Source organism: Myotis daubentonii, chromosome 10 (genome assembly GCF_963259705.1).
Source record: "Myotis daubentonii chromosome 10, mMyoDau2.1, whole genome shotgun sequence".
Lineage (NCBI taxonomy): Eukaryota > Metazoa > Chordata > Mammalia > Chiroptera > Vespertilionidae > Myotis > Myotis daubentonii.
The window spans coordinates 17,534,090-17,549,126 of NC_081849.1; the positions used below are offsets into that span (position 1 = coordinate 17,534,090).

Below are 15,037 nucleotides of genomic sequence, written 5' to 3' on the forward strand. Positions count from 1 at the left end.
GAGCCAAACTGGTTAGGGCTCCACAATCTTTTTAGCTAAAATTCAGAACAGCTGCTTGTCCTGACTGGTAGATTGCTCTATCATTTAGGAGAGAAGGAAAACTGCCTGTGATGAAAGTCACCGAGCGTCAGGCCACAAAACTCTGACTTGCCTTTTCACCAGTTGTTTTAATAACTTAGGGGGATTGATGCCACGTTAGCCAAACCTTGAGTAAAACAGACCTTGAACGTGTGTGTGAAGGAACCAGTATCCCAGCAGACTAAACAACAGGATAAGCCTGAATGATGAAATAAATCAAACAAAAATGTAATGCCATTAAGCTTATTTTAAAAGTAAATTAAGTATAAATAAGAAATACATGATTAGAAATGATTTGTGTTTTCACTGACCATAAGCTCACTCTGAGCCACCCGGAAAGGGATCAGGAGTGGATGACGCAGCAGCTTCATTCATGAAGTCTGAACGCGCAGCTAAACCGGCCTCGCTCTACTCGCTGGTGGAATGCCTAGGGGCAGCGGTTCTCAACTTGTGGGTCGCGACCCCTTTGGCGGTCGAACGACCCTTTCACAGGGGTCGCCTAAGACCATCCTGCAATCAGATATTTACATTATGATTCATAACAGTAGCAACATGACAGTTATGAAGTAGCAACGAAAATAATTTTATGGTTGGGTCACAACCTGAGGAACTGTATTTTAAGGGCCAGAAGGTTGAGAACCACTGACCTAGGGGGTTCAATTCCATTCAGACACCACATCCCCGGGCTCCTGCCAAACTAGAGACTTCTCAGGAGAAAATTACCAGGATGACGAATGACCTGACATCATTTCACACCGGGAAACACCTGAAGCAACTGGCAAGAATTCACCAGGAGAAACAAAAAAGGAAGATTGAAAGCCCACCCTAGAAAAGGGATGAGCTGCGTTCTGAAGGATTCTGAGAGATACGGGCACAGCCAGCACCAGCACACGGAGGTTTCAGTTAGAGACGCTCATTAACTTAAAATCCAGGAGGGCCTTAGCCAGTTTGGCTCAGTGGATAGAGCATCGGCCTGTGGACTCAAGGGTCCCAGGTTCAACTCTGGTCAAGGGCATGTACCTTGGTTGCGGGCACATCCCCAGTAAGGAGTGTGCAGGAGGCAGCTGATCGATGTTTCTAACTCTCTATCCCTCTCTCTTCCTCTCTGTAAAGAATCAATAAAATATATTTTTAAAAAATCCAGGAGGAACTAGGAAGCATCAGAGCTGTGCAGAGAGAGACGGGAGCAGAGAGCCACGGGGTCTCTCCAAGGCTGTCCATTTCAGCAGGCCCCTGACCCCTTGCCAGGCGTGTTAGAGAAAAGGTCTGTGCACCAGGTAGAGCAGGCAGATGCCTCCTGTGAATCGAAATTCTGATTTACCCCTTCCTGACCAAAACCTCTGCCTGACCCCTCAGTGCACACTTCTCACTATTCGTCAGCCCCTTTTCGCTTCATCTTTTGTTCACTTATCTCGGGCCAACTACAAGGTCACAAAATGGACCTGGGAGGCACTTTGAAGCAATTTGCTGGCAGAATACCCTGTAGAGGCGTTCAGCGCATCCTTGCTGAGCTCCCCGCTGACACATCCCCCAGGGCCCATCTCCCAGGATGTATCCATTGCCTTAGCCTTCTCACCCCACATCTGTACCTGCCCTTTGTCGCAGTGTAGTGTAGTGACCAGGAGCTTGGCCTTTGGAATCACACTTAGCTGGCATCTAATCCTGACTCGGCCACTCATTAGCTATGTGACTGTGAGCAGGTTGCATAGCCTCTCGGTTTTGTCTCAGAGAAAACAGAAATTGTGATAGCATGTAAACGATAGTGTTAGTGTATAATAAATTAAATGGGTTATTATGTACAAACACTTAGGATAGTATGGCAGATAAGTGCTGAGTAAATGTTAGCAAGTAGTAGATACTCTCTTCTCTATCCTGGTTTCTAATCTTCTCCATAACTTCTACCTGCTTTTAGCCTCCTTTCTTTCTCCCAACAATATGCCCACTGAGGACCTTAACCAGGTGCTACCCTGAGTGTGTGAAGATGGGAAGGAGACTCAAAATATGCTCCAGAGCCGTATTCTTCCATCCGGGCAATTTCCCTGCTGTATTTTAAATAATACATGCAAAGACAGCTTCCAAGGCCCACTTCTTCAACAAAACATGTCATAATGCGGGCAACTAACATCCCATAAGAGAATTAGTGATGGAAAACATGTGCAGGCCTCTCCCTCTGCCGATGTCACCTCTTCACTCTGTTGCTGGTGACAACACTCTCTCCTGAAACCATATACATGTGGTCCACACACCCCCAAATTAATTAGCTGCGTAGAATCATTACTCTGGGAGTCTGTACAAATCCATATATATATTTCAATTGATTTCAAAGAGTAAGGAAGAGAGAGATAGAAATATCGATGAGAGAAAATCATTCATTGGCTGCCTCCTGCACGCCCCCTCCTGGGGATCGAGCCCATAACCTGGGCATGTGCTTTGACCAGGAATGGAATTGTGACCTCCTGGTTCATAGGTCAACTCTCAACCACTGAGCCACACTAGCTGGGGTACAGATCTTTTTCTATCCCAACCTTTATCCAGCCATCACAGAAAAATCTAAACGTGGGAGAGAAAGAGGAGCTTGCCTGTTATCTTGCTACCATTCTGATCACAAGTTTACTGGGAACAAAAGGTTTTCTTTACAAGAAAATACAGATAACAACATTTACTAAGTCATTGCCAACAGAAACTAAAATTCCCCGTGCTGTCGATATTTCTGTCTCCCAGATGCCCTTCACAGCAGGCCTGTGGCCATGGCTCGGTTTCTCGGCCCTTCTCTGGCTCACCTCCATCTGCTCCAGGTGACTACAGCACCATTCCTTTCAAGCCCTCATCTGGGTGCTTGTTCCTCGGGTTACTAGAAACCCACCACTTACTCTCTGAGGCTAAACCACGGTTCTCTCGTTGCTGCGATGCCATAGCCCTGTCCTATGCCTACTACACCTTCCCAATCTAAGCATTTGGGTGGGAAGGTGGAGGTGGGGGTCAGAGAGACTTGCCAGGCATCACTAATCACGTTTGGCAATAATTTTGATGTCTTTTCCCAACCAATTCACATACCACACCACTAGCACCACCATAAGGAAATACTTTTTTCCAATTCATATCACATTTTCAGCTGGCATGCCACAGCTAAACTTATAGATTACAACTTGTCTAATACATGACCCAATTCTACTTTTAACAAGCCCCTGGCCTAGTGACCAGGCTATCTCCCTCTACTCTCTCAGTAGAGAGAGTGGCTCCAAGGTACAGGCCAAAAGAATCCTTTATTACCATTCACCGTGGTTCATTGAGACAACCTAAGGAGCGATGGCATTGACCTTCCTGATTACCTGCAAAATTCTAAGCCCATTGAGAGTTAGAATAAACCTAATCTTGGTATGGTGCCTGACTCCATGAAGCATAGACAAGTCTTTCCCGCAGGGGAATGCATTCTGAAGGCTATGAGAAGCTACCGCTCATGTGACCTTCTGTAGAGTCTCTTAAAACAAATTACGTGAAGTTTCCAATAAAAATCCAGTAATACTGTATCTAAATTTTAATGGACAGTTCTAGATATTGAAAACTTTTAAATATTAAATAATCAATTAATTCAAACTCCAAAAAGCAGGTCTTTAATAACATTTCAATAATAGGAAAACCTAATAGACCATGAATATCTCATAATTAAGAAATATGTGATATGGGAAAGTTGTACATATATGTTTCTCTGTGTGTGTGTGTGAGAGAGTGTGTGTGTGTGAGAGTGTGTGTGTGTGTGTGTGTGTGATCCCTTCAGTAGGAGGGACCATGGAGTTCATTATATGTTAATTGAAAAAAATAAACAGTCCAGCCAGTGTGGCTCAGTGGTTGAGCGTCGACCTATGAACCAGGAGGTAGTGGTTTGATTCCTGGTCAAGGCACATGCCCAAGTTGCAGGCTTGATCCCCAGTAGGGGGTGTGCAAGGAGGCAGCCAATCAATGATTCTGTCTCATCACTGATGTTTCTCTCTCTCTCTCCCTCTCCCTTCCTCTCTGAAGTCAATAAATACCTATTTAAAAAATAAACACAAAATCAGGGATAAGATGAAACTTGAAACTCAAAATATTAAATTCTTATTACCTTTTAGCTTTAAGTAACTTAAAATATAGTCATCACTCTTTTCTCTTGTAATTCCTAGAAAACAGGATGAAAGAGGAAATGTTAAAATGTGCACTTAAACTTGAACTGTTGTAAATATATGTTTTCTTTGAAACTGAAGGGAAAAGGAAAGCCAAACAAATAAATTAAAAAAAAAACTGTGATAGTAATTTTCAAGGTATCAAAGACAAATGCTGGAACATCTTATTTATAAATTTATGACAGATCTTAGTGGGGAGGAGCTTGGGGGAATTGGAAGAGACTAACCAAAGGACTTATACACATGTGTGCATGGACATAGACAATAGTGCGATGAAGGCCTGGGGTGAGTCAGGGGATGGGTAAATGGAGGCAAAGCAGGGGGGATGGGGGACATCTGTAATACTGTCAACAATAATATATACATTTATATATTAAATATATAAATTAAAGCTGAGGTCACTGAAGGTCAGCATCCCTCTGTGTCCAGGTAGAGCTACCTCTATACATACTAAAACTTTAGAGAATGCTGCTCTGCGAGTGTGAATGAAGGTGTACCCAAAGATCTACATGATTCAAAGGTATTTTGAGTTTATTTTAATTTACTTGTTACACTAATAAAAATAGTTATCAAATGTCAAAATAAATAAATGAAACAAGAACTTGCTCTCCTGAACATAATGACAGCTTTACTTCTGTGTCCTATTAGATAAGTCACGGTGCCTGATAGAAACTCTCCCTCTGCTAGATCTAATTGGTAATAATTAAATTTCACCAGTAGGCCTGTTCCATATTATTTTTAAATGTATCATCCCAACTTAGCCACAGGTAATGGATGCTGTTCTCTGTAAAGGACTCTCAAGGGTAAGGTAGTGACTTTCAATTACAGACAGCGTGAAACTTCCATCGTCTGCCCTTCTGTATGCAGCGTCCCCAGCCCTTGGGTTGCAGCCAGCTAACAAAAGACAATCTATCGCCATCTTTCTTATTAGATTAGACTGTTGACAGTATGATAATCCGCATGTGAGAGAAAGGCTGATAAGATGAGTGAGCAGAGTTCTCTTTCTTCACAGCAAGCCCACGAAGAACATCATTTAGATTCTGGCAGAAGACACTGCCCGAAGGGCACCCTTGGTGGTAGTTCTGTGCCTGCCCTGTACAGGCTGTGTCTTCAAAACATCTGTTTGATTGGCTTGTGCTTGCCCCCACCCCGTGTTGTCCCCTTCTTGGAGGCAGGAAATCCAGTGTGTGTTCCTCTGAGGTCCCGAGGGAACCGGTGATCTTCTCTGAACAGTAGGTAATCAATAAGGACTTGTTAGGCTAATTTGCTTGCCACTTCTGTTTGCCAACAGTTCACAGCGACTCCACATCGCTTGATGTTGTGCTTTAGTGAAGCCCCTATGAGGCCTTATAACAGTGTCACACAATGGAAAAGGCAGGTAACAGGAGATCCTAATACCTGGATTTTGGTCCCAACGTGCTGCTAACTTAGATGTTATGGGGCATGCCAAGAAAAAAATAAAACCCTCATTGGGCCTTTAGACTCCTTGACACCCTCCCACAGAGAATCTTTAATGTCACCTTCTAGTGAGATCTCCCTAACTATCTTAGTTAAGATTACAACCACGACCAGCTCCAATCCAGAAGACCTCTCCCCTATTCTTGCTTTATTTTTTCTTCATACTACTTAGCACCATCTCACACATTAACTTATTGACTGTCTCCCCTCACTAGAATGTAAGCTTCATGAGGGCAGAGACTTAGTCTCTTTTCCCCCTTACCTGAGGACATGCTTTTTATGATTTTAGAGCAAGCGGGGAGGAGGGGGGGGGGGAGGGAGGGAAATAAGAAGGAAGGGAGGGGGAGAGAATTGATGTAAGAGATACATCAATCAATTGCCTCCAGTATGTGCCCCAATGGGGATCAAACCTGAAACCTAGGCATGTGCCCCAATCGAACCTGCCACCTTTCCGTGTATGGGATGATGCTCCAACTAACTGAACCACACTGGCCAAGGTGACACTCTGTCTCTTTTAACAAAAGTATCTTTGATAAATGCAAGGGAGACTTTAAATTTTTTTATATTTTTGTTGATTTCAGAGAGGAAGGGAGGAGAGAAAGAGAGAGAGAGAGAGAGAGAGAGAGAGAGAGAGAGAGAGAGAGAGAGAGAGAGAGAAACATCGATGAGAGAGAATCATCAATCAGCTGCCTTCTGCACGCCCCCTACTGGGAGCAAACCCACAACCCAGGCAGGTGCCCTTGAGCAGAATCGAATCTGGGACCCTTCCGTTCCCGGGCCAGCCCTCTGTCTACTGAGCCAAACCAGCTAGGGCTGCATCAGAAATTCTAGATGCTCAATGAATACTGTTAATGAGAAATATAAAACTGGCATTCCACTCATGAGAAAAAAAATAGAATTAATAGATTGAGACTGGACAAAGGTCCATTGCTTTAAGATTTGAGGACCCTTTTCCCAGAAAATAGGATACATATGTGACTAAGGAAGAGAACATAAACATTTGCAAATTTCGTATTACAAGTCCCTGTTTGTTCAGAAAGTATGCAAACCTAGTCTTCGTATTTCTTCTGGAGAATAAGGAAAAACTTTCACTCCGGTTTTCTATTTCACAGAAATTGTCAAGAGAAAATGAGTGATGACTAGATTCCAAGTTACATAAAGCATTTGCTGGCGTTTGGCACTTCAGGGAAAATTAACAAGAGGGGGTGAGAATCTCTCCTCTGGGAGACAGCACTTCAATACAGCAGAGCCTCCGTTGGAAGGTTCAAGAGCCTCTGCTTGTAGTCCATCCCCAATCCTGCGAGCATAATGTCATCTGATGGCTCAGATCATTGAAGAATCTCACCTTCAGGCAAAGGACAGGAAGGAGCAATGAAACATCTCAGTACTCCTGAGTATTCTATTTGACAGGGAATAAGTGGATTGAAAAGCTCCGTCGCATGTTCTGTCTCTCGGTGCCCTGCAATTTTCCATCTTATTGTCATTTTTTAAATTTGGAGAATAACTTAGCCTTACCAACCCTGGCAAATCTACATGGTAATCATTCTTCCAAGTCTTCTCCAAAGGTCCTACGGCCAGTTACATGGGTAGCTGTTCACTGGGGGCACAGAATGTAAATTTGATTTTTTTATAGCTATTTTGCTTTGTCTTGTCTTGTTGTAGGGTTCTTGGACAAATGGGCTGAGTTCAAATGGATACCTAGGGACATGAAGTGTCCTTAGAGCCCAATTGTTAGAGTAGAAGCACATGGGAAGCAAGTAATAAGTCCTGTTCTGGCCTAGATTTGACTCATGGTAGGTCTACTGGATTTACCTGGTTCATGAACTCACCCTGTAGTTATTTCTCTGGTCCCTGAATGTATGTACATAGTATTGGGCAGAATTAACAGTAATTCTTCGACATGTACGGTAAGAACAGTTGCAGTGAAAGCTTTGGAATCTCCTTTACTCTAACTGAGCTAGTTGATAAAAAGCATAAGACTTCCACTCCTAGTTATGATATAGAAAGTAACAACAGCCCAGCTGGAGTGATCTGTGGTTGAGTGTCGGCCCACGAACCAGGAGGTCACAGTTCGATTCCCAGTCAGGGCACATGCCCGAGTTGTGGGCTCAATCCCCATTGGGGGTTGTGCAGGAGGCAGCCGATCGATGATTCTCTCTCATCGTTGATGTTTCTATCTCTCTCTCTCTCTCTCTCTCTCTCCCTTTTCTCTCTGAAATCAATAAAAATATATTTTAAAAATATTATATACTTTTAAAAATTGCTATAATATGAAGATTCTTCCACACCCATTCATGGATTAAAAGACTAAAAATTGGCCCAGCCAGTGTGTCTCAATGGTTGGGCATCAACCCATGAATCAAGAGGTCACCAGTTCGATTCCCAGTCAGAGTACATGCCAAGGTTGTGGGCTCAATCCCCAGTAGGGGCCATGCAGGAGGTAGCCGACCCATGGTTCTCTCACATCCATTTTCTATCTCTTTATCCCTCTCCCTTGCTTTCTCTCTCAAATCAATTTTTTAAAAACCATATAGAAAAAGACTCAAAATTATACGTATTTCATGTCTCTCCAAATGCAATGCAATTCCAGTCACATTTTATAGAAATTTACAAGCTGTTTCTAAAATTTATATGAGAATGCAAAGAACCTAGAATATCCAAACCAAAATTGAAAAAGAAGGATAAAATAAAATATTTACATTGTCTGACATAATGACTTTACAGCTACAATAATTAAGAGAATGTGAATGGCCTAAGCACAGATGAATAAGTCAATGGAACAGAAGAGTCCAGAAATAAACCAACACACATATGATCAACTCAGTGGCAAAAGGAAAGTCTTTTTAAACAAATAATTCTGGAACTGGATAAACATATGGGAAAAAAATGGGTCTCTACCTCTATGCAATCATACAAAAAAAATTAAATTAAGATGGACCATAGAACTAAACATAAAAGCAAGATTCATAAAGCTTTTAGCAGAAAATACAGGTATGTGTATATTCATGATTTAGAGGGAGGAAAGTTTTCTTAAATCAAAACAAAAAGCATTAACCATAAAGGAAAAAAATGATAATTTAGATTTTATTAAAAATAATTTTCTGGCCGAAACCGGTTTGGCTCAGTGGATAGAGCATCGGCCTGCGGACTGAAAGGTCCCAGGTTCGATTCCGGTCAAGGGCATGTACCTGGGTTGCGGGCACATCCCCAGTGGGAGATATGCAGGAGGCAGCTGATCGATGTTTCTCTCTCATCGGTGTTTCTAACTCTCTATCTCTCTCCCTTCCTCTCTGTAAAAAATCAATAAAATATATTTAAAAAAATAAAAATAAAATAATTTTCTGCTTATCAGAGGCACCTTTGAAAGTGAACAGTCAATCCACAGACTGGGAAAGCAGTCACAGTATAACCTTAAGAAAGAAATCATAGCTCCAATATATTCTTAAAAATTACTACAAGCCTACAATATAAAGAAAAACAACCCTATTTTTCTAAATGGGCAAAGACTTGACCAGACAATAAGAGAAGATATAGGTATAGCCAATATCACATGAAAATGTGCTCAAAATCATTAAGCATCAGGGAAAAGTAAATTAAAACCACAACAAGGTGTCATTTCACACTTCTTAGAGTGGTTAAAATCAAAACAGTAGTACCAAATGCCAGTAGTACCAAATATTGACAAGGATGTGGAGCAATTATAGCCTCATATACATATTGTCAGTGGGAATGAAAATTAGATAAGTGAAACATATGTCCACACACACAAAAAAAAAAACCTTGTATATCAATGTTAAAAGCAGATTTACTGCCCAGCCGGTATGGCTCAATGGTTGAGTGTCGACCCAGGAACCAAGAGGTCGCCATTCAATTCCTGGTCAGGGCATATGGCCAGGTTTTGGGCTCAGTCCTCAGTGCAGGGCGTGCAGGTGGCAGCTGATAGATTATATTCTCTTTTATCAATGTTTCTAGGTCTCTGTCCCTCTTCCTTCCTCTTTCTAAAAAATCAATAAAAACATATTTTAAAAACGAAGAAGAAGCCCTAGTCAGTTTTCTCAGTGGTTACAGCATCGGCCTGCAAACTGAAGGGTCACAGATTAGATTCCATCAAAGGCACATACCTCAGTTGCAGGCTCAATACCAGGCCCTGGTCAGGACGTGTGTGGGAGGCAACCGATCAATGTGTCTTTCTCACTTCTATGTTTCTCTCTTTCTGTCTCTCCCCTTCCCTTCCTCTCTCTTTCTAAAAATCAGTGGGAAATATATGTCCTCAGGTGAGGATTAACAGGGGGGGGGAGCAGCTTTACTTATAAAAGTCAAATCTTGGAGATAATTCAAGTATCATCAACAGGAGATTAGATAAACAAGTTATGATAAATCTAACTATTGTAATACTACTGAGTAGTAAAAGGAACAAGCAACTGGTGCTAGGAGCAATGTGGATGATCTCAAAACATTATGGTGAGAGAAAAGCCAAAAGAAAAAATTCATACAGTATGGTTCTGTTTATTTTTTTAAATATATTTTTATTGATTTCAGAGAGGAAGGAAGAGGGAAAGAGAGAAACATCCCTGATGAGAGAGAATCATCCATTGGCTGCCTCCTGCATGCCCCCTCTTAGGGATGGAGCCTGCAATCCGGGCCTGTGCCCTGACCGGGAATTGAACTGTGACCTCCTGGTTCATATGTCGACTCTCAACCATTGAGCCACTCCCGCTGGACTGATTCTGTTTGTATGAAACGCTAAAAAAGCCAAATATAATATATTCAGAAAGTAGGTCAGTGTTTGCCTGGGGTCAGTTGAGGGGGCAGAATAAACTTGAAAAGGACACATGAGACCTTTGAGGGCATAGAGGTGTTCCATATCTTGACTATGGTAAGTTTTACCACTTATACAACTGTCAAAACTCAGTGAACTATACACTTAAGATCTGTGCAATTTATTATTACTGATTATGCTTCAATGAAAACCAACCAAACCAACCATTGATTAATTAAATATGTATTGTTCTTGGGCAGAGATTTGTAACACCCTTAAAAAACTAGATGTTGCCCTAGCCGGTTTAGCTCAGTGGATACAGCATTGGGCTGTGAACTAAAGAGTCCCGGGTTCGATTCTGATCAAGGGCACATGCCCAGGTTGCTCGCTTGATCCCCGGTAGGGTGCGTGCAGGATGCAGCTGATCAATGATTCTCTCTCATCATTGATGTTTCTATTTCTCTCTCCCTCTCCCTCCCTCTCTGAAATCGGTTAAAATACTTTTTAAAAAAAACAACAAAAAACTAGATGTTGGTCCTACCGTTGCATGGCACATCAGAGGACGCCTGCGCAAGAGCGCGGGAAAAGTCGGAAGGCCCGGGCCAAGGGGGACTTGGGGAGTCCTGTTGCTCTCTAGTCCCCGGGTTGGGCGCCCGAAGGCTGGGCCAGGGGGCTTGGGGGAGTCCTGCCGCTCTCTGGTCCCCGGGTTGGGCGCGGGCTGGGAGATTTTAGCGGTTCGGTGTCCAATGCTGCGCGTGGTGAGCTGGAACATTAATGGGATCCGGAGCCCTCTGCAAGCGGAGGAGCCGAACAACTGTACCACCGTGGCCATGGCGCGCGTTTTGGACCAGCTGGATGCTGACATCCTCTGTCTCCAGGAGACTAAGGTTACCGGGGATGCACTGACAGAGCCCCTGGCTATCACTGAGGGCCACAACTCCTATTTCCGCTTCAGCCGCAACCGGAGTGGCCATTCCAGGGTAGCCACCTTCTGTAAGGACGGCGCCACCCCAGTGGCTGCTGAAGAAGGCCTGAGTGGCCTGCTTGCCCCTCAGAATGGGGACGTGGGTTGCTATGGAAACATGGATGCGTTCAGCCAAGAGGAGCTTCGGGCTCTGGATAATGAGGGCCGGGCCCTCCTCACTCAGCACAAGATCCGCACCTGGGATGGTAAGGAGGAGACCTTGACCATCATCAACGTGTATTGCCCCCACGCTGACCCTGCGAGGCCTGAGCGGCTGACCTTTAAGATGCGCTTCTATCGCTTGCTGCAGATCCGAGCAGAAGCCCTCCTGGCAGCTGGCAGCCATGTGATCATTCTGGGTGACTTGAACACAGCGCACCGCCCCATTGACCACTGGGATGCAATCAACCTGGAATGCTTGGAAGAGGACCCAGGACGCAAGTGGATGGATGGCCTGCTCAGTAAGCTGGATTGCCAGGGTGGGTCCCACGTAGGGGCTTTTATTGATGCCTGAAAGGACAGAACAGGACTGATAGCTGTGTCCTTATCCCCTCTTCCAAGAAAAAGCCGCAGAATGTATCAGTTACTCAGCCTGCCCTTATCTCAGCCAATGGGAAAGCGGGGGAAACTAGCCCAAGGCCAAGAGTATGCTAGCCACCCCCTGTCTTTGTGTAACCAGACCCTAGCTGCACCCTGCCCTTGCGTCACTAGCCCCCGGCCCTCACTCAACCAACTGGAATCGGCCAAATCAGTGGTCAGAGTGTGCCCCCACCCCCCGACCCCAAGCCCTATAAATTCTTTGTTCCCTTGGGACTCGGGGCTCTCTCTTGCATCCAGTAATGGAGGCGGCGGGGGGGGGGAGGAAGGGGGGACCAAGTCCTGGGCTTGAATAAAGGACTCTATGCTTTTGCATCGGAATCGGCTCCCTAGTGGTCTGTCTTGGGGGAATCTTGAAATCTGGGCGTAACAATGCCTACTGCTGCTTCCATCCAAAGCAGGAGAGGGCCTTTACCTGCTGGTCAACAATCACTGGCCCCCGCCATCTGAACTATGGCTCCCGGATTGACTATGTGCTGGGAGACAGGACTCTGGTTATAGACACCTTCCAGGACTCCTTCCAGCTGCCTGAGGTGATGGGCTCTGACCATTGCCCCGTGGGTGCAGTCTTGAGCATGTCTTCTGTGCCGGCAAAACAATGCCCTCCTCTTTGCACCCACTTCCTCCCTGAGTTTTCAGGCACCCAGCTCAAGATCCTTCATTTCCTAGTCCATCCCAAACAAGAGCCTGTGTCCAAGCAGTCAGTGCTGCAGCTCAGCAATCAAACCCAGGGACAGATGCGCCAAAACAAAGCCTATGTGCGCTCGATCAGGCCTCGGCCAAGTCGGGCTGGCTCCAGCAAAGGCCAAAAAAAACTGATTAACTACTTCCAGCCATCCTCCAGCCGTCTCCAAGCTTCTACCAATTTGGAGCGTCCTAACCTGCATGCCCTTGTGACTCCAAAGATCCCAGAAGACGAGGTGATAGGCAAAGGGGTAGAGGGGCAGGCCAAGGATGCAGAGGCCAAGGATGAGAAGGAGGTACGGACCCCATTCTGGAAGTCTGTGCTGGGGGGTCCCTTGCCCATGCCGCTATGTGGGGGCCATGGGGAGCCATGTGTGATGCGAACTGTGAAGAAGGCAGGACCCAACCAGGGCCGCCACTTCTACATGTGTTCCAGGCCCAGGGGGCCTTCCACTGACCCCTCTTCTTGCTGCAACTTCTTCCTCTGGAGCAGGCCCCGCTGAGCCCACCCAGGCAAGGGATACCTGGCCTGGTCAGCCCTGTACATGAACTGAGGCCAGCACCTTTCTAAGCTGTCACCTCCTCCTGCAAGGCCTCCTTCCCCACCCCCTCCTCCTCCTTCACCTTCCTCAGGGATCCTTCTGTTTCTTCTTTCTCTTCCTCCTCTAAGGCCTCTCTCTTCTCTCTTCCTGCCTTGCTCCTCATTGGTGATCTACTTGTGCCTTAATTCTGCACCCCAGTCCTCCACCCCAATTTCCATCTTCCTGTAAGAAGTACACAGGAACCAGTTGTTCCAGGAACTTTTAAGACCCTTTCCTTCCTTGCTAGGAAATGTATCTGCCTCAATAAAGTCTGTGTCTTTGTTTAAAAAAAAACTAAAAAAAACAACTAGATGTTGCAGGAGTGCTGGTCTCTAGCACATTTCTATTGAGTCACCTGTGTGACCCCTACAATACTGATGAATCCCGAAGAATGGCAGTAGCTGCCTTCAAACCCAATCCAGTCGTAGCCCCAATTGCAGATATGAAATATTTACTACAACAGATTAACTTATTTTCAGATGCATAATATGTAGCCAGGGGTCTGGCAAATGTATTCTTTCCATCGCTCTCAAGGAGGACCAGACACAATTCACATCCATGCGAGACAGGCGACAGTATGCCTTCCCGGGCTTTCCCCAAAGCTGTGTTAACTCCCCTGGTCTCTGCCACGACGTATTCCAAAGAGGCCTAGAACATATGGCCGTTCAGTGTGACCTGACATTGGCCCGCTATACCAACATATTATGGTAACTGGGCCAGATGAGCAAAGGGAGCTAGGGTGTTGGAGGCCTTAGTAAAGCACTTGTGTTCCAGAGAGTCTGAGATAAACCTTTCCGTGGCCTATGCCAGGACTATCACACAACCAGGTTCTGGAGACAGACATCCCACACTTGCCAATACTGCTCCAACCCATTTACTGAGGGTTATGGAAGGTGACATAGATGACATTCTCTCTCATCATTGTTTCTATGTCTCTCGCTCTCTCCCTTCCTCTGTCTCTAAAAATAAATAAAAACAAAAAAGTAGCCTGAACTGGTTTGCTCAGTGGTCAGAGCATTGGCCTGCGGACTGAAGGGTCACGGCTTTGAGAGAAACATCAATCAGTTTCTTCCCATACACTCCCCAACCTGGGTGTGCCCTGACCGGGAATCAAATCCACAACCTTTTGATGTACGGGGCGATGCTCAACCATCTGAGCCATGCAGCCAGGGCAATGCCATATGAAGTTTATGGCAAGTTCCTGTAGGAGAATCATAGTGGTAGACACCTAGAGTTCATGACTGTGGCACATACAGGAGAGAATTATAACTACGCTAAACACAGAAGTGGTACAGGCAGGCAACCCAGATGTCTACAACATCCAGGACTATTACAGTGACGTCTCCCCATCAGCTCACACCTATAGTGAGTGCCACCTGAGGTCCAGGGATGAAAGATGGCCAAGCTGAGTTCACAGAAGAGTTGGCTCAGTGTGGGTGTACAAGCTAAAATTGGCTGCTGTTGCATTATATCCTCATTCAGAGGGAGGGAGGTTCTGAAAGAAAGTGGTGACAGGAAAACCCTCCCCAAAGACAGCCTTGGATGCGGGCTGCCCTGGGGAAGTGGTGTTCAGTGGCCCAGCATCCGCGTCTTAGTTCAGCCTCATAGCACTCCGTGGGGTGGGGGAGGCCCCTGTGATGACTGCATCACCATCCATCTTCTCCCTCTGCCCAATCCCACGTCCCTCATATCCTTTATTCTCAAAAGCTCATCTCAATAATCTCCATAACTTGTGAACCAGGGAACCCAGCCTGCAGCG

At 45.2% G+C, this 15,037-nt stretch overlaps 1 protein-coding gene across 1 annotated transcript; it reads left to right on the plus strand.

The window, feature by feature from the left end:
* Positions 1-11,111: 11,111 nt before the first annotated feature.
* LOC132242697 (DNA-(apurinic or apyrimidinic site) endonuclease 2-like) lies at positions 11,112-13,557 on the plus strand. Its single transcript, XM_059711672.1, has 2 exons — positions 11,112-11,922; positions 12,386-13,557. The coding sequence occupies exons 1-2, from the start codon at positions 11,199-11,201 to the stop codon at positions 13,198-13,200; spliced, it is 1,539 nt and encodes a 512-aa protein (XP_059567655.1). The 5' UTR covers positions 11,112-11,198; the 3' UTR covers positions 13,201-13,557.
* Positions 13,558-15,037: the final 1,480 nt, after the last annotated feature.

What these genes read in the sequence shown, in the direction of transcription:
- LOC132242697 (XM_059711672.1), top strand. Translation starts at nt 11,199, where the DNA reads ATGCTGCGCGTGGTGAGCTGGAACATTAATGGGATCCGGAGCCCTCTG. An exon ending in CCACGTAGGGGCTTTTATTG is followed by an intron (nt 11,923 to 12,385) that starts ATGCCTGAAAGG and finishes CTGGGCGTAACA; the next exon opens with ATGCCTACTGCTGCTTCCAT.